The sequence below is a fragment of the Sinohyriopsis cumingii genome, chromosome 5 (assembly GCF_028554795.1).
Source record: "Sinohyriopsis cumingii isolate HCF-2022 chromosome 5, ASM2855479v2, whole genome shotgun sequence".
Taxonomy (NCBI): domain Eukaryota; kingdom Metazoa; phylum Mollusca; class Bivalvia; order Unionida; family Unionidae; genus Sinohyriopsis; species Sinohyriopsis cumingii.
The window spans coordinates 71,530,757-71,551,580 of record NC_142965.1 but is presented as its reverse complement, the minus strand read 5'-3'; the positions used below and the strand labels follow the sequence as shown (position 1 = coordinate 71,551,580).

Sequence of the window (20,824 nt, the reverse complement as noted above, 5' to 3'; positions counted from 1 at the left end):
CCCTTTCCTCTAAAAAAAAAAACATTTTCCAAATTCCAGTGAAAAGTAAGGGACATCATTTTCTGAAATTTGCTTGTTTCCCCAATAACAATTTGGGCTCTGCATCAAGATTTTCCAGCTCTCTTGTAGTCAATGTTTCTGTCTGTCCATAAATTCACACTTCTAGTCAGTTACAACTCTTGCTGATGATTGGATGCCATTTGGTAGGTAAGCTGTCTCTATGGTGAAGTGCATTTTTGAAGGTTTCATCTTCTCAGGTTCAATTTTGATTGGAAGCCATTTGGTAAGTAAACTGTGACATGGAGAGGTGCAACTGTAGTTATTTTGATGGGAAAAGTATCATGTAAATTTTAATTTCTATGATACTTGTAAAAACTTATTATGCTTCAGCTGCACTACAGATGAGGGGAAAATTTTGTATTCTCTTTAGCTGGAATATCTGTATTAACATCACAGCATTCTAGATGATTTACATGAAGATCAACATGATGAGGTTTATCATTTCACACACACACACACATGAATATCACATGTAACTTGCATTGCTGAAGCTGGACAAATGATGGCAGGAAGAAACCACAATCTGAATTAAACAATGTACAATTAAGAAAAGGGCAGACAACTAAGTATTCCATATAAGTTTTTACTCCTTTATGCATATAGTTTCACATGCACATGAAAGTGAATTTTTGAAGTTCAAAAGTCTACAACATATTCAGAAATTAATCATTTTAACCCTCCATAAGGCAGATACTGATGATGAACAAATGCTGTTGGATGACAACAAAAAGATATGATACAGTAGCATTTATTAATTTCACTCCAACCTCATCACATGTACAACAGATCAAGTCAGTTTGGATTGGAAAAAAGTCAGAACCTCAAAGAAATAAAATGAAATATACATATACACACATACACAACACTCAAAGGAAGACGCAACTTAAATTTAACATTTTAACATGGGTTTTAAAATTAGTGTTATGGTACTCCAATTAGTCTTAGTACTCAAATTAGTGTCTGTGGCACTGAAGAGAAGTAAACTATAGTATGTACAAACAATACATGTTGCTGAGGCATATAAAAGGAACAGCCATAAGCATTAAACAGAAATAATGGCTTCAATATTCCTGGTACATTATCCTCTTCTTTAAGACCAAAAATGTTTGCAAATTCTTAAATCTGACCATCATAAATCTGACCATTCAGATTCTTGAAAGATTGCATAAAATAAGCTACAAAATTCTGCCACTTAATCTTTAATCTTACTAAATGGATAATCTAAAACTATATCACAAATAACACAAACATGACAATGCAGCTGTTGCTGCCACCACACTGACAATGCAGGTAAATATTCAGGCCCAACTATTTGTAAAATAGTTCAGACAAAAGAACAATTTTTCATCGCTCTCTATCCATGTAAGAATGGCACACGTGATAGCAGACATTTCATACGAGTACACAAATTGACACTGAAAAGAGTAACCGTTGTTTACAACCAATAAGTAGGTATAAATGAAACATTTTATGTCCTTTGTACTGACATTAATCTGGTTACAGTATTTCTAAAGTTGTATCTAATCTGTTGATACACCATCTTCCTCTCCAACTGTTTCCATGTGAGAAAATAAATCCATCATTAAAGTACAATAACTACCATCCTTTAGCATCCCATATTCGATCTACTTTAAAACTGCAGTGGCAATTTCAAACTTTTGTTTCCCAAGCTCTTACAATTTGGTCACTTCACCATCACAGCAGAAATCAAATGAGTGGGAATAAAATGGAAGATGAAAAAAGGTATTTTGTTCAAGTAAATTAAAGAAGAATTGTTAACCAATGTACAAGGTAATTTTAAAATCTAAACCTAGATTTGTCTCGTCTAACTGTCAACATTTATTACACGTTTTCAAATACAGATCATCCATAAGAATTTACTGAGGCTATCTGAACAATCTCTGTACACACTGCCCAGCCATAAATACAATGACTGATTACTTGGATTTACGTTGCATGCGCCTTAACCTTCATTTTCGTTCATTTATATCAATAAAATTGATCTATATTCTTTTTTGTCCTTCATTTTACAATCATTTTTATGGCAGACTTAATTTTCCATATTCATCTCCAAGTCGGTATTTATCTGGATTGGTTCCATTTGCTGAGGGTTAATGTATAGGCCATGTATTTGACCGGTCGTTTACAACCCAGGAACCAAACTAGTGAAAAGCAAAGATATGGCTAAATGCAGAAACCAACAGTCTCACAATCAAAACATTTTACTTGCAAAGCTGCCAATTAATTTTCTCTGTAACAATCATGATTTAGTCATCTCCATGTATACATATTATAAGCATTTAAACTAAGATTTCAAAACATTAAAGCCTTTCAGAAAGAAAAAAAATCAGTTTCCAAAGCCCTATGTAACTAATATGAGATTATGAAACACAAACACCAAAACTAGAAGTGATGTAATTGCAAAACAAAATTAGTTAAATGGACAAGTGGATGGAACAAGCAAGGGTAACACTACATAGCAACCCATGTGTGTGTGTATGTGTTTTAAAAACATGATTTTATTTTCAGTAACATGATACATCAATATGGCTACAACCTATAACTATGTGGTTACCGGGATATACATTGTATTCATTTATCAGGTAGTGAAATAAATCTTGTAAGGGTGAGACAACAGACCCTTTCCTTCCTGATTTGAATGGTACATTTCTGGTTCTTTTTTCTTTCTTTTTTGATTCATTGTAACAAAATCAGTAAGAAGTTCATAATTAGATAAAAGATGGATAAAGATGAACAAATTAATGTCAAGGTTTTTGTAAAGAGAAGGAAAAATTAATACAAAATCATCATGATGGATTCTGCTTTGTCTTCCAATCTTCGAATCCTCCTGGATAATGCCTAGATCTGAAATGAGATAAAGGATCTCACATAAAAGCCCATGTCATAACAAATTTATAACACAAACTGAATTATTTCTATTCTTTGCAAGCCACAGTGAATTTCACATATCTCATATGAAGAAATTTATCACATGAAAAAAAAAACATTTAAAATACAAAATAAAAAATTTCTTACCCAAGATGCACACAAAATGTTACAGGACTCCTTAACCACTAGTACTAAAGAAACTGTGTTCAAGAAAAAATTAAAGGAGGCAATGAAGCATGAAATATAGGTCAGACTGACCTACTTTGTGTAAAGTGTATTTGTAAGAATCAAGATGTATTCACATACCATGTAGGATGACTGTGATCAACTGTACTTGAGAAACCAACTTCTTTATTGGGGTAGCTTTAATATCAAGATTTAAGTAATGTGCTATCCATATAACCAACTGATGAACCAGAAAGATAGGGCATTTTTAAACAAATTGTGTTTCTCCAAGAATACTTACCTAATCACATTAACATAATCCTGCTACCTCATGAATTCTGAAATTGACTGTAAGGGCAATAACTCCCACTGCCACCACCAGCTGTTGCTAGTTTTTAAGCTGAGTGATATACTAACGAGGATGCTTGCATGGCAGGATATTTGGGAGGTTTTTTAGGTAATGTGATTTGTCAAGTTTTTAATTATGTAATTGGGTAAGTATTCTCAAGGAAACATAATTTACTCAGAAACTTGCTGTATCCTTCAAATATGATCCCCAATCACATTAACGTTAGGAGAATAGGTAACAGGATGGGGAAGTGCTGAGCATCTGACATCTAATTCAGGTATTCTTCTAGGGAATGATGGCTGAATTCCCCATGCCAACAATAATCACTTCTCCTAATTACATAGACAACATAGCTAATGGGTCACTTAATCTGTGACCACTATACATGGTTAAGAAGATACTGATTGAAAAGTCTTCTTACCTACAAAATTTCACTGGTGAAATCCAGCGAATCTAATAGGCTGTTTGAGTTGCTTATAATTGGGTCTGGTGGTCATCTGGGCTGCCACCACCAGACCTACCAGCTTCAATGTTTTCTCTGCTAAGCTAAATCTTTGACATGAAAACTTGAGAGAATGTTGACTCTGCATGCCAGCTAACAGCTTCTACTATATCCTTAATCTAAATGTTACATTCAAATGTAAGACTTGCAGAGATCACTCCAATAGCAAGGCTGTCAAGATGTGAGCCAAGCATGAAGAAGACAGTCCAGGCAGGGAATGAACACATGTGACCCTTGTTGCTAGAGAAGATTCAGGTTGGCCATAATCTTCCTTGGCAGATCTATTGCTAGACTGAGTAGATCAATAACCCAGGACTTGTCTCATCTGAGAGGCACTATCAGAATTATCTTGCATTTCTGACACCGAAACTTCTTGATTATATTTGGTACCAAGACTGTAGGTGGGTAGGCAAATGCCCACAACCTCTCCAAACAGAGCATCTATGGCCCAAGCCTCTGGGCGTGGATCTGGAGAGAGGTGGACAATATGTGATTGCACCTTGCAACAAAAATGATTGATCACCAGATGCCCCCCAAAATGAGCAGATCCAAATAAAGAGCAATTGATGGTGAGACCATTCATGTGAATGACTTGACCATTACTGGATAGAGTGTCTGCCAAGACAAAGAGTCTGTTAGGAATGTGTTTGATTTGTACCTTTGATATGGAGGTTGTCACACCAATGTACAAATTGCCAAACCAGAACACACATCCGATGATTTTAGGAGTTTGGTCATCACTATGGAGTCGTTGGACATAATGAAGACCCTGCTGCCTGAGAGTCAATCATTCCATAAGTGAAAGGCATTGATGACAGCCTACATTTCGAGATGATATGGACAGGACACTCCCTGGCTCCCATGTGCCACTGACGGTAATGAAGTCCAGCAACAGGTGGGTTCCCCAATCACACAGTGCCGGTACATACCGTTATTTCTACATAGGGCTTATCTAGCAGGATCCTCATGGTCAGTTGCAGGAATTATTGAATTTCAGGTGTGATCATGACTGTCTGCATGAGGGGACTTGAAAAGGGGTGCCATTGTACTGGCAACATCATTTCTAGGGGGCGCATAAAAAGACAGCAGAGCGGGATCAAGTTTGCCACTACAGCAATCCAAAGAGTTGCAAGAACTCTTTTGCTAAAATCCAAGCACTGTTGTAAATGGACTTGATGAGTTCAATGATCTTGATTATGTGAACACAAAGAAGCAGTACCAGATTCAGACTGGTGAAAAACTCCATACCCAGATGGACAGAGGTTGGACTTTTCCCAGTTCACTAGAATGCCTAGGTGATCTAAAAAGGAGCAAAGATCGTTTCTGCCTTGGAGTGGAATAGAACTTATCATATTTCTGGAGGATGTCATGCAGGTAAGCTGCTTTCATTGTAGATGAAGTTGATCAGAACAGGGTGACGACACTATCCATAACCTTGGTAAAACCCCAATAGCTGATGTTGATGCCAAAAGATAGGACTTTAAACTAATAAACCGTGTCAAGGTTAGCAAAATGGATAAAGTCCCATGATGAGAGGTGGATAGGAATGTGAAAATGCACATGTCAGATCAGGTCTGAGGTCACAGAATGGAGAGATGGATTGATTTCCCCATCTGCATCTTGAATTTTGGTGGCAAAATGTATTGGTTGAGTCGACTCAAGTCAATGATCGGCCTCAACCTGCAATTCGCCTTTTTGAATAAGAAACACCCTGGAATAAAAACCCCAAGATTGTTGTTACTGTACAAACAATATTGCCTGTTTTTCTATGAAAGATTGTATCTCCTATTGTAGAAAGGCACCTTTCCCCCAATCTGACAACTGAACATCTATGAGGAGTAGAGAGGAGAAAAGGGGAGGGTTGTTGGATAAATGAAATCTGAAGCCCTTCCAAAAGACCTGGATCACCCAATGATTTTGAAGGAACAGGTCAATCCACTGAGCCTGAAATTGCAGGTGGCAGCTGCCCACAGTAGACTGTCTGGTTGTGATGGGGAGGGTAGGTCAATGTCTAGAGTTAGGAAGCTAGAAGTCAGAGAAACTTTGTTTCTCACCACCTCTATATGGTTACCTCCTAGCTTGATTAGACTGTTGTCTCCTGGAATTGGGCTGAGATCTATATTTAATCCATTAACTGAAAAGATTCCTGTCCCAAGTCCACTTATCATCCCATCACAGTGGTGGGGGCTGATTGTTTTGAAATGCCTATGTGGATTGAGTGACAAGTTGGAGAAGTTCCTGAGCGGCCTGTCACATACTTCAATTTTTTCCTACAAAGAGTAACACTGGTCAACAGTAAAGCCACAATATGATCAGGCTTGATCAAACATGCATTATGGTGCATCAGGTCTAAGTTGGTCAAAGCAATCACTGCATTATCCATGGAATGGTGAGTCGCCCGGTTAATGACAAGCAATCCTGGCTGTGACCTTCCAAGTGTGGTCATTGCCGGACTTCTCCAGGAGAAAGAAAATTGCCAATGAGGCCAAATCTAACACAGTAGATGTAGCGACCATGTTCCAGAATAGCTTTGATGTAGCTGTAACACATTTTTTTCCACTTTATAAAACAGTGTAGTGGACATATTAACTGCTGCTAGAACTTTTACAAGGGCCAGGAGATCAGTACTGAAGGCATCTGAGTTTTGTACCAGTGAGATCAGAACATCAACTATACTTGGTTTTCTGAAATGAAGCCTTAGAATTCGCTGGGTCTATAATTCTACCCAACAGCCAGTCGCTGATTTCCCTAATTATAGCTGATTGGGGAAGGTGACAAAAGGATGGCATCTCTTCCTCCTTGCTTTAACTTTATACTCTTAAGTAGTGGTACAAGATGAAGGGCATGCCGAAGTTGGCAACAGCCTATATATTTCCTCACCTGCAGCTCTGATATTCGATTGATCATATGGCATTAAGGATTTTACAGTACTCTATGCCACTGCTATGTTGCTAAGTGTTACATCTGTGTGAATTTTTTTTTTTTGGGGGGGGGCCATGTCATGATGCTAAAAGAAAGGTAAATGTTACCTCATAAAAATCTTTTCACTATACAAAGAAAAGTATTAAAACAATAAAACACCAAACAAGATGGAATGAGTCCACCTCAGTGCATTAAAGCTTTTAGTTAAAACTTCTTAGAAGTACCAAATAGTAGAGAATTACTGTGAATTTATTTTCATTTGTAAAGTTTTCACAGCAGCACCATTTTCATTTAGGACCAACTACAGTTTAATTCCACACAACATCACTAATTGTATCCTATCTTTAACTCAATACATTTTCATCATCTCTATATGTAGCTAAAAGTAAATAATACATTTATTTATTTATTCATTTTTTTTTTAAATACTTCGTGTGATTCAAATTAGGTACTTTCAGTTACATTTATTGATCCTGAAAAGTTACTGAGTTACATGCAGGATAAAATTTGTGATTCTCTGTGGAATAAAGTGAAAAGATGAAGCAGAATTACTAATCTGGCCTTGTTTTATACTCAGCATTGACTTACATATAGATAAACGATGGAATATTTGCCAAATTTGCTAATTCGACATTACTCTGCATCAACTTACAGGCTGCAAATACAGTATATACATTTTACACCCCATGGGGCATTACACAACAGAAGACAAACCTAATGCCATATGTATGGTGGAGGCATCAATAAGTATAATTCTAGAAACTCCTAAGGACAAAACTAGATGCCCCCAATCAATATCTCGCAACTTAAGAAAGTTTTGTTTGATTTTAAGTGGAAAGTCAAATTTGGGCTTTAATTTAGACTAATACTGATAGACACAGACTATGCCTTAATGAAATACTGCCAGAAGCAGCCGAAAATCAAAACTCATCTAGGTCCCAAATTTTTAACATAAAACAAGACACACAGTGACAGATAAACTTGGGTTAATTTTACTACATGTCCTCTCCACAGAATATAAAAACAGAATACATTTATCCTTGCAGCAGGGTCCATAACAGAATCATTTCACCAAATTCTTGCCTTTTTTCAAGGATTTTCATGACTTTTCAAGGTTAAAATATTGAATAGCATGATACTATACAAAAAATATTCAAACACTTGCCAGAGATCATTGCAGAAACATGACCCAGAAATTCAGACAGGAAGTAACTTGACTTCTTGACCCTCCCAAAACCTGACAAATCCACTTCTTTGTTTTGTAAGCACTTATTCATGCTTTTGTCAATATTCCAATTTTTTCTTTAATAAAAGAAATATGGTGCTCGTCTGATACTTGTGAGATACAACAAATTCTACCTGTACGTGAAACATTTTAGCAACATTGCTAGATGAGAAAGACTTTGTTTATTCCCATGTTAGATGAATAACTGTTATGCTTCAAAACTGTGTGCAGAGTCCAGATAACTTTGGCCTGCAAAGTGTCTTCTTTAAATACAAACGATGACACTATCTGGCAGGAAGTCTGTTCATACGTTTGTCAAAATTCTGAGCTTGTTATATAGTTAGGCTTTTGAGAATCCAAGTTGGCTTTGGGACATGAGACAGGAAAAAAATGATGCAAAATCCACTGCTTCCAGTCACGTGCTTTTAACTGCCACTTGATGTTTAGCACCTTTTGCATGCAATTTCAAAGCACTTTCACCAACAGACATCACATTAAATGTCTTAATTTGCAAATGATCCAAATAAATATCTGCATCTTTCTGCAGCCATTTTTTATATTATCAATTTTTGAGCCTTGGTGCTTAGAATTGTCTTGCTCGCCATCATTGCATCTGGGTGCAAAACCAATGGTTCTCAAAAATCAAAAAGGTCTCATTTGAGATCACGCTATCATTTTTTGTCATTAGTTTTCATTTTCACGGGTTTCTGAAAGAATTCCAGTATTATATTAAAATTTAAGCCTTTTTCAAGGTTCTCCAGGATGCCATGGAATTCAAGGATTGCTATGGAAAATATGGCAAAGAAATACAGCAGCATATAACAATCCCGATATTGTCAACATGTCCGTAATAACTTACTTTGTGTATCCCAGTTTGTGGGCAATTTCTAATGCAGCACTGCTCTTCACTGACTTGTAACCAACAAACACAATATTGGTGTCCGTTGGCTGCGGTTTTGGAATGTGGTACTTCTCTCTGAACTTTTCATTGTCCATTTTCAAGGCTTCCTTCAGGTCACACACTGAAAGAATGAAAATGTATTATTTAAGTAAAACCAAAATATACATTTTTTTGTAATAGGAAATAAGCTGGAAGTTTTAGGATTGGTCTCTTTTTTCACCATGAAAATAGCAAGCAAATTATTACATACCAAATAAACTTATTTTGAAGCAGAGTCCAAATGCAAACAGCATGAACCCAGATCTGCTGTTGTGTAGTGCACAAGCAAATCAGGGTCTATGGTGTTTATTATTTTGATTTATCCCAGAAGACTTCATAGACCCAGATCTAGTGGTGCATCACACAACAGCAGATCAGGGTCTGTGCAGTTTACAGCTGGTCTTAACTTATAAACAAGTATACACTGTACACTGGAACATATTAAGGAGTTGTGAGATAAATCAGTGTTCTCTATTCTTTAATGATAATGTATGACAAAAAAAACATTTTCATTTAAAATGTGATATTTTCAAACTTTAAACAAGATGTTATTATAAGTGGCTGGATGTAAAACTAGCAAATTCAGAAGGTTCCAAGATAGAGACAGTTACTTTTGGGATGTCGAACAAAAGGACACTAAGTACCAGTATATGGTAAATGAATGTTTGTACTGAACAATCAGCATGGTTAATGAATTTGTCCAAAATACTAGTATTGTAGACAAATTCTTTTGGAAGTAGCTGATGAAATTTCAACTAATAGTACTAATAGTATTCTTCTTCAATGTAATAGTATTCTCATAATAGTATTCTTCCTCAATGAAGCTTAGACTTTTGATTTTATCAATGAAGCTTACACTTCAATTTATCAATGAAGCTTTGACTTTCGATTTGTCAATGAAACAATTTTTCATCCTGTCAATGAAGCTTAGACTTTTCATTTTGTCAATGAAGCTTAGACTTTTCATTTTGTCAATGAAGCTTAGACTTTTCATTTTGTCAATGAAGCAGCTTTTTATTCTTTCAATGAAGTTTATACTTTTCATTTCTGTCAATGAAGCTTACATGTTTTAAAAAAATATTAATCAAATCCCTGGAGCTACATCATACTGAAATACAACTGGAAGGTAGTTTGTCACTTTCTTATCATTGATACTGTGAGGCATAAATTCTCTATTTTACCACAGTAAAAGATACCAATAATAATCTCACTGCCAATCTATTCCCACTGTAGTAGATGAAAACTCAAAACTATGTTCAAACCTGTCTTAAACAGCCATCTTTTAAAAAGGAGTGGCCTCTTAAGACAGGATGCAGTTTAATGAATGTTTATTATGAACAACACTGAATATATATGATCGTAAAAACATAGCCACTTAAAGGTAACTATGGTATCTAGGTAATCTTAAAAGCAGGGAAACTATCAATAAACACGAACTCACATGATATATTAACAGCCTTGGGAAAAGCTCCCTGCTCTTTGATGTCCTTTTCATCTCGAACGTCTATCAGCTGTACATCAGCATCATTTATCAATGCTACAAGATCCTCATATGACAAGTCCGTCCTTTTGTCATAATGGCTTCCATAGCAACGAACTGAAATGGAACAAATAAAGCAATAAAGTAAATGGCATCCTTCTACACTTATAATTCTTACGGATCTTTATAAATGTACACGGTTACCTACTTAATGAGATGGGTCACTGATCTTGGCAGATCATCACTTTGCAATTTCCTTGATTTTTCCAGTCTGGGAAAAGATGGAAGGAAAGACTAACATCTACATTGTCAGGATTAACCGAGGCCTTGACTCTGTAAGCTAGCATAGAAGAAGGAGCCGTTGGACATTCTGAGCTTGAAGCACCAGATATACTTCCTCAACTGCAGCCTTATAGCTATATTCAGCCCTCTCTATTGTGGGATCTGAGTATGAAACATAACACTGGTCAACAGTGAAATCATTACTGACTTGAAAAGGCCCTAATCTGTAGTATTTTGGTGTGCCGAACACGAATATAACCGTGAAAAATTTGTATTGGCTCTCGTTTTGAAGATATTCATATACCTCATTTTCTATGTTTCACTGTGTAAATTTCTCCAGTAGGACTGCAGCAACATCCGGAATAATGATGTAACATTGCATAATACCATCATGCTCACATCATCCACAGTTGATTGCATCATTTTCTGATGCAATGCAATACTAATGCCATGCGGCTGCTGAAGTAAGTTGACGTCAGCAGTGTACTATACATGTGTAGGCCTATTATACTAATGCCAGGCGGCTGCTGAAGCTGACGTAAGCAGTGTACTATATAAAGCCCAATCAGATAGGTTCAGCATTTAAAATATTTTAGACGTTCTGCGAGACAGTTCAAGCTACTGTTACATAAAACTTATTATTTTATCCATTTACGTACAATAAAGAACAGTAATGCCTCGAAAGTGTGTTAATACCGCGGACAATTTTTGCTATATTTGTGGGGAAGTGACATTTGCCAACCAGAAGAAAAGTATCAATTCTCAAGTGAAGAAGGCATATCATCTTTACTTCGGATGCAAGGTTGGTGACCAAGACAAGCCTTGGGCTCCGCATATATGCTGTGCTACATGTACAACACAGCTTTCACAGTGGTTGAATTGCAAAAGGTCATCAATGCCGTTTGCAGTCCCAGTGGTGTGGAGAGAGCCAAGCAACCACCTAAATGACTGTTACTTCTGCTTGGTTCCTCCTCTTTCCGGCGGAATAACGAAGCGAAAGAAGTCGAGAATAGTCTACCCAAACATTCCGTCTGCATTGAGACCAGTTCCACATGGTGAGGGACTTCCTATTCCAGAACCTCCAGCAGAATATTCTCTTGATTCATCTGACGAAGACAAAGGTGAGTCGACCTGTTCTTCTCCTGGTCCATCAGCATGCAGTGATCCAGATTTTCACTGTGGTGCATCATCAACCCCACACAGAATAACACAGGAAGAACTAAATGACCTGATTCGTGATTTGGACTTATCAAAGAACAAGGCAGAATTGCTAGGATCAAGACTCCAACAATGGAATCTTCTAGAAGAAGATGTCACAATTACTGCATATCGAAAGCGCCACCAGCAATTGGAGCCTTTCTTCAGAAAGGAAAGTAATCTGATATTCTGTTCCGATATTGAGGGCCTCATGAATGCTTTAAAAATCACTCATGACCCACAAGAATGGAGACTATTTGTGGACTCTTCGAAACTGAGTCTCAAGGCTGTGCTTTTGCACAATGGAAACATTCTTCCATCTATTCCAGTAGCGTATGCTGTCCACATGAAAGAGACATACGATAACTTAAGGCAGCTACTGAATTCCATTGAGTATAACAAGTACAGCTGGCACCTCTGTGGTGATTTGAAGGTAGTTGCCCTTTTAATGGGACTGCAGCAAGGATATACAAAATACATGTGTTTCTTATGCGAGTGGGATAGCCGAGCAAGGGAAATGCACTACATGAGGAAGGAATGGACTCACAGGCAGAATGTAGCCATTGGAGAGAAGAATATCCAACACCCAGCTCTGGTTGAGGCTCAGAAAATCTTGCTACCACCCCTTCACATCAAACTAGGTTTGATGAAGAACTTCGTGAAAGCCATTGACCGGACTTTGCCAGCATTCCGATACCTGCATGAAAAATTCCCTCGACTCAGCGAAGCAAAGATTAAAGAGGGAGTTTTTGTGGGTCCTCAGATTCGAGAGCTTTTCAAAGATGACCGGTTCAACAACTTGCTGGAAGGTGACGTGAAACAAGCATGGAATGCTTTTCGCCTAGTTTCTACAAACTTCCTCGGAAATGTTAGGGCAGAAAACTATAAGGAACTAGTAGAAGACATGTTGATGAAGTATAAGAAACTTGGCTGCAATATGTCTCTAAAGATTCACTTCCTTCATTCCCATTTGGATTTCTTTCCTAGCAACTGTGGTATTGTTAGTGATGAACACGGCGAACGTTTTCATCAAGATATCGCAACAATGGAACAAAGATACCAGGGAAAATGGTCCACTACAATGCTGGCTGACTACTGCTGGACACTCCTCAGAGATGCTCCCGAACAGCTGTACAAGAGACAGGCGAAGAAATCTAAGATGTAGTCAATGACTTGATTTTTTATAGGTAGGCTATTACAGTTGACCTTTTACTATTGGAATGCATTTCGTTATGTAAACATTAATTTCTTGCAGATTACAAAAAAACTAGAGCCAATTTTGCAATTTGACTGTCATATTCGTGTTCAGCACATAAAAATTTATAAGAATTGACTAATTTTATTTCAGTAACATGACTTTTGTAAAAATTTGTTGTCCAGTGTAATCAGGTTTATCCCCACACTCAGTGTGTGGGTCATCCTGATCCAATCAAAATTAATGTCCAGATAATAGGCATAGACAAGACATGACCATCATCCCTAAAACTGTCACATTACATCCCAGGAGCCATGAGTAGATGGCTAGCAGTATCCATAGGATGTGGTCATCAAATCTGTACAGATGGATTATCAAAATCAGTCAGTGTGAGTATCGGGTGTATGGATAGCAGTACAGAAGGCTGTACTGCCAGAGTACTGCTAATGTCAGGCAGACAGACAGATCTATCACTAGGATCCTGGCAATGTTAACATTCTATTTGACTATTTATGGGACAATATGCCACAGAAACTATGTAGTGACTGAACGGTATGGATCTAAAACCTGATGAGATGTCACAGTTTGCTCCATTTCCCCAAGCGTATTTGTAGTTAATTTTTTTGGTAATCTAAGGCAGGGGGGGTCCAATGGCATTGCCCACCAAGCTGCTATAGATATCATATCAGGATAAAAACTCTGAACAGAAGTATTTTGTGTCTTTGATTTTTCAGGTCTATGGATTTTTTTATACTTTTTCACAGTACTGTAGACCCTGTATTCTCCAAGTAACTAGTGCATATGCTGAGATATTTTGCCAAAGAGAAACACAAGTTATGAGAGTTCTCACTGGATTTAAACTTCTTGCATTTAACACATAGTTTCATCATAATTATTCTGAAATGACAAAGAAAATGGAAGAATCAATAGATATTTGACTGCATTAAGAAATGCCAGAAACCCATTACAGAATTAGTGAAAAATAAACAGGCACTGTGCACATAAAATTAACTGCAATACATTTTATTACAATGCTGTCATATAGAACCATGTGATCAGAGAGAGCAGAAACCAAGTCCATGTAAGTGAAAAAATTCACATTTATGGTTATAAAAAAAAAAAATAATATATTCCACATGAAGAATAATCCTTAAAATATCTGAGACAAAAAACAAAATCCTCAATTGATGGATGAAATTAGCACGAACTTCCATTGATTTTGGGAGGCGATGTGAACAACAGATTGTCAGAACACAAAGAAAGCATAAAACCAGTGCCACCTGGCAACAGAAAGGGGAGGCAATGGACATGAGTTCTTTTCAGAGTTCAAGATAGGACAGACTAATTTATGTCTTTTGGGAGGGCTGGATTCAGGAGGTATTAGGGCTCATATTCCTAACGTTAAAGTGATTTGGGAACATATTTGAGAAAATATTAAATTTTCCATTTATTTCTCACACCTTGCTTCCATTGTAGTACATTTACGGTAATAATGTGATCACATGACTTAAAGCAGCGCAAGATAAAACAATGAACACCCCTTTGATTCTGGATTACTAAAAAGCTCATTCTGCATACAACAGGCTTCAGTATTTAAAGTTTACTGAGATGTCTAAGTGTACATTATCACATAATGCAAGAACACCACAATCCAAGCATCTGAAATATCAGAAGAAATTCACTGATTGATGGCAACAGGAAGTTTAGTGGATATGAATATGCATTCTGTCAGTCCTGTAAAGGTGATCTGCTATGGTGGCAAGAATGTTTTGTGCTAAATGCAGCATATTAAATGTGACAATGAATACACCATCACTGGAATTCATGTTCATTGTGCTAAATGCAGCATATCAAATGTGACAATGAATACACCATCACTGGAATTCATGTTCATTGTCTTAAATGCAGCATATTAAATGTGACAATGAATACACCATCGCTGTTATTCACGTTCATTGTGCTAAATGCAGCATATTAAATGTGACAATGAATACACCACAACTGGAATTCATGTTCATTGTGCTAAATGCAGCATATTAAATGTGACAATGAATACACCACAACTGGAATTCATGTTCATTGTCTTAAATGCAGCATATTAAATGTGAAAATGAATATACCATCACTGGAATTCACGTTCATTGTGCTAACTGCAGCATATTAAATGTGACAATGAATACACCATCACTGGAATTAACGTTCATTGTGCTAAATGCAGCATATTAAATGTGAAAATGAATACACCATCACTGGAATTCACGTTCATTGTGCTAAATGCAGCATATTAAATGTGACAATGAAAATACCATTTCTGAAATTCATGTTCATTGTCTTACATGCAGCATATTAAATGTGAAAATGAATACACCATCATTGGAATTCGCGTTCATTGTGCTAAATGCAGCATATTAAATGTGACAATGAATATACCATCACTGGAATTCATGTTCATTGTCTTAAATGCAGCAAATTAAATGTTAAAATGAATACAACCATCACTGGAATTCATGTTCATTGTGCTAAATGCAGCATATTAATTAATATACTTACTGTGCTGTGTTTATCCTGGCGGAATTAAAATATGACACTAGCAAAATGGACTCATTTTCATGTTCCACTGACATACATTTCAATTTGTTGCAATGCAACAGTAGTCGAGGTATGCCGCAGTATGTTTAAGTAGGTTCACATTGGGGTTATGTTTCCTGAATGAAATGAAACATTGCTTACATTTCCAATAGACAGAATATATTTTTATTTGTTTCATTTAAGATTAATATTTCAACTTAACCCAATTTTGGCATTCCTGGCTCCATTGCTTTCCAGCCAACTGAAAATGTAGACAACAAAACTTGAAAACAGGCCCATTTATACTGTGAGAATTTTAATTTATTAGAGAAAAGACATCAGGGTAAGTAAAGTCTGGCAAAAACATTATAACTTTACTTTGTAGAAAGCGTCGTTATTGGCTGCCAGTTGTGTGTGATATTCCTGAAAGTTTGACTTACATTACGATGTTAGTAGACAAGAAAACACGCTATGGAGCACAGTTCGTTAGGCAGTAAGACCCATCACACACACACACCAACAAAAATAGCGGGTGGTGTGTCTTACGTTGTAGGACTAAGCAAAGCCCGTGCTAATATGTGATTTCTGATGCTTTGACCTGCACAAAAATACTGTATTTATGAACCTGAGATAAAATCTGAAATTTGGCCCGTTATCCCTACTTAAAGGACGCATGCTAAAAGGTCGAAATACCCCAGACGAAACGACCTAGTTGATACTGATACAAAACGACCAAGGATTCGAAACGAAACATATCAATACCTTCTGTTCGATTGAAATATAATCTCGACGTTTTTATTTTTATGCAATGCATATTTAAGTTTGACGGTGTCTTTAGGAATGGCACAAACACCTAGAATGTGAACAAAAGAAAGCAAACTTAATGTTAAGGAAACCGAAACATGCGTCGCCAAACACTGAGCACCTATTATTCTCGGACTGTGGAACTTAGTTGCATCACCGCACTGCACTGATGACAGTCTGATTCGTTTTGTGATTGTCTGTGATCTTATTGAAAATACGCTTGTACATATATTTCCTCGAGCGGCAAAAGTCCTTGTCAAGTGAACTTGACGATATGCGCTCTGAAAGACACAGAAAACTCGTCGTAAATTGGCCATCTTGTGAACGGTGTCGAGGTCGACTATTTTAGTCGAGAAACTTTGGTCTTTTTCCAAGAAGAGCTTCACACTAAACTGTGATCCGGATAAAATTGAACAATTCGGTCAACAGCGTAGCGGACAATTTTCGCACAATACGAAATTATCTATAAACTTTTCCCAAGAAAAAGCTTTACACTAAAATATATCGTATAAAATGTAACAATTAGGTCAGTAGTGTAGTGGACAATTTTTGCACAATATGAAATTATCTATAAATTTGTCCTGAGAACAAAACTCAATGAAGAAATCTGAAATCTCTGATCCTGTCAGTTAATTTTCAATGGCTCTAGAAATTAATTTTATTGCTTGATCTTCACCGAGTTTGGTGTTAACTAAGAATTCTATTTTCCTTTCCTATTGCCATTTCTATTAATTCACTGACTGCATAAACAAAAATACTCTGTGAATAATGAATTTGTAGTAAACTATGAAAATAGAGCAGAGAAAAGCTCAACTGCTCTTTAAATTTGGATAGACATGAAGAACTTAATATTAAAAAAATTAAAACGAGTTTGAAATGTATTTAATATACAGTGAAATATGTGTATTAACAATGCTAGCATCAAAGAAGGTGAACAGACCTTTTGCTGAAACGTCATTTTGAAAAATAAAACCTCATACGAAAAAAATATTTAAAAAATATAAGCGTAATAACGCTAAACGAAAGCCTCTAACTTTACGAGAGTTTCTCTAATTGGGTTAGTTTTTTTTTGTTACTTTATTTCTGCCGTTATTGTGTTTCTAAGTGTGTATGTGTGTTTTAGTTTACCACGGGACATTTCACTGAGTTCGCACCCTCTCTACTGCTATAATAAATCATTATTATATCAATAATGGCACCAGCTATGGAGTCTTATATTGCTGGATTAGCTAGAGAAAGATTAGAAGCTATCAAAACGTTTTTACCTGTTCGTGATTCTCTTAGACAAAAACTTCAATAACGTTAAGAATCTCAAGTTGAATTTACAAAAGGTACAGAATAATTATTTAAACCAATTGTCGAACCAACCAGGAAAATTGTTACAGCAACTGAGGCAACGCAAAAGGCTCTTGAAACATTGCCTGTTGACATTGCTGGCCATCTTCAAGCAGCTTAACCACCACCTCAGCAACCACAACTTGAAGTTCAACCTAAGCCTTTGCCAAGAGTTTGAACTAAAATTATGGATAAATTCACACCTGAAGCTACTGCCGATATCAATAACCCAGACAAATTATTTGATATTGTCGAGTTTGGATATTATGAAAGAGATAAGTATGTAAAACCCGAGTATATTCATACTCTAACAGCTGCTGATTGGAGAACAGACGTATATCGTGTCGCCACTAATACTCCGCGAATCCAATCTAAGGAAGATCTTTGTAATTTGTTGCTCTTAGAAAATAAAGAAGATGAGTATATTAAAGCAAGGAAAAAAAAACAAGATAGAAGACAAAAGGAAAAGGAAATTAAGCAGCAACTTAAAAAAGCAAAAGTAGAAAGATCACCACTAAGATTATGGAAGAAAAAGTGGATGAAACAATATGTAAAGGAAGAAGGAGCAACCAGAAGTGGTTTTCTACTCAATGAAGTGGTTTTATTGCTTATCCTAACAATATTCTTTCTGACGTAGATAGATTATAAATTCTGATCGGAGGAAAACGCGCAGGAAATAATTCTCCAGAAATTATGAATGAAATATTTGATATTTGTCGAAGATTATTTACAGGCGGTGTTATGGATCGTAACATGTATCCCTCTCTTATTAATGAAATCACTGATGATTATCACAGCGACTGAAACAATTAATTAATCAGCATGTAATTTAAAAATGATTATACACACTGCTCAGCGTGGGCCTGTACTAGTTAGGGTAGTAAATTCACGATTGCCAACTTAAAAAGCGATTTACGAGATGGACTCGTGATGTTGTTATGGGTTTATTCAGAAGGCTGGTTCCAAAAGCAATACCGATTGCAAAGCAATTAGGGATGAAGGCTATGGAGGCTGTTTGTGATAAAGGTATTAGTGCTATTGGTAATGTTGCCGGCAGAACATTTTCATTGATCAAAGAAAGATTAGCTTAATAAGTACAAGGAAAACCATAACCAGTAAAATTATCCAGTACTGAAGTTATGTCTACAAAATTAGTAAAATAATAAATCAAGCTGCAAATGAAAAACTAGCAGAGTTGGCTGATATACCCCCGTCAGATAAAGAAAACATATAACGGCAAGTTTAATAGCAGGAAGTGGTCTTCGTGTTAGACGATAACAATTATAATAAAATGTTCAAACCTATATATGATCCAGCGTTCGATATGGACGCACCAATTCTCAATGTTGAATCCATACGAGATTATCAGTGACAGTGCTACATGATTGGTGATAGGGCCTACATTATTGGTGGAAAAGTATTGAAAATATTCAAAAAGACGTCGATGTTGCTACAACAATAATAGGTCTAGCAAGATATTCTGATGATTATACAAGATCAGCTGTCGCGTCAATTATGTTTGCTAAAGACACTTCTGAATTTCATGACAAGAGACAGTATATTATAGGACAGTGCTGTCCAACCTTTTTGACACCATGGGCCACTGACAGATATTTATCTTGAAGCCGAGGGCCGCAGCATAAAACTGAAAAGCAACGACTATATAGCTGCTCGAGCTCTGGCGGGCCATTTAAAATCAGGCACGGGTTGGACAGCACTGTTATAGGACAACCAGGAAACGCTGCCAACACCGGTGATGTTGATTCACAACCTATAATGATTAGCGTTAATGCACGCCTCTGCGTAGGTTTTACAACACGTCGATCGATGTTAAGAGGTAATAGAAGATTTTCATGCGCGATTCCACTGTCTCACATCGTTGGATTCTGTAGAAACGGTTATTTTTGGGGCCAAGCATAGAGTTGTACTTGTAAGAAAGGCTACTGACGATGATGCTATTTGGCGTGAAGGTGTTGGCTTTAATGCTGGTAAAGTATTACTAACAAAACTTCCGTTGTGGAAGCCGGTAATGACTCCAACGATTGCCGAAGAACAAAAAATTACTTTCTTTTATGGATTCAGTCACATTATCCTGACACCAGGCCAACCAGTCCTAACACTAACCTCTTAACGCTGAGCGCCAAGCGAGGCAGCTGTTAGTATGATTTTTCTAAGTCTTTGGTATGACTCGGCGGGGGGTGCGAACCCACGACCTGCCGCATCCGAGGCGGATGCTCTAACCACTAGGCCACCGGAGCGGTCGGGAAAGTTCTGTAAAGATCTATCATGATATATAAGAGTAACAGACAAGATGAGCAAACAGGTCACAGTTACAATTTCACCTGCTATCACCTTGACCACTGAGGTGAAGAGGCATGACTGTTATGTGAAACACTCGCTAGCGCTGACGTATATTTTAATAAAGTGAAAATAGCTTCTTTGTTTCAAGACTTACAACCCTGCCAAGAAAACAGGTCACTGTCTTACTTTTTATTTCATGACACAGATCTAACTGAAGTGAGGGGACTATGATTGGCATGCAAAATATTTTCTAATATTGATATATAGTTTCGGGAAAATTTCATGAAAGTATCTTGTGTAGTTCAAATGCTATAGCCTGGACAAGACAATAGCTGCCACCTTGCTGTCACCTTGATCTTAAGGTAAGGATCATAACTTCGCAATGTAAAGTTTCATTTCTTCTCCAGTTAGAAAGTCACAGCCCCCCCCCACCCCCATTCTAAAAATGAAACATGTCTCAGTGAACATATTCTCATTATGACAGCAGCAGAGGGGGCGAACAGACCAACTTTTGGAAGCGTCCAAAAACCGAAAGAAGACTTCCTAAAAAAAGGGATTAATAAGTTTAAAAATCAAATTAACTAACTGAGGACTCTCTCCGAGATCCTCA

General features: G+C 36.9%; 1 protein-coding gene across 1 annotated transcript; it reads right to left on the bottom strand.

Moving 5' to 3' along the window:
* Window positions 1-792: 792 nt before the first annotated feature.
* LOC149799416 (thiosulfate sulfurtransferase/rhodanese-like domain-containing protein 3) lies at window positions 793-16,937 on the bottom strand. The gene is made up of 4 exons (XM_089958768.1): window positions 16,700-16,937; window positions 10,494-10,649; window positions 8,972-9,134; window positions 793-2,925 (listed from the first exon to the last, which is right to left on the bottom strand). The coding sequence occupies exons 1-4, from the start codon at window positions 16,893-16,895 to the stop codon at window positions 2,868-2,870; spliced, it is 573 nt and encodes a 190-aa protein (XP_089814894.1). The 5' UTR covers window positions 16,896-16,937; the 3' UTR covers window positions 793-2,867.
* Window positions 16,938-20,824: the final 3,887 nt, after the last annotated feature.

What these genes read in the sequence shown, in the direction of transcription:
- LOC149799416 (XM_089958768.1), bottom strand. Translation starts at nt 16,895, where the DNA reads ATGGCCAATTTACGACGAGTTTTCTGTGTCTTTCAGAGCGCATATCGT. An exon ending in CAAGGCTGTTAATATATCAT is followed by an intron (nt 9,135 to 10,493) that starts GTGAGTTCGTGT and finishes TCATTCTTTCAG; the next exon opens with TGTGTGACCTGAAGGAAGCC. An exon ending in CACAAACTGGGATACACAAA is followed by an intron (nt 2,926 to 8,971) that starts GTAAGTTATTAC and finishes ATCTCATTTCAG; the next exon opens with ATCTAGGCATTATCCAGGAG.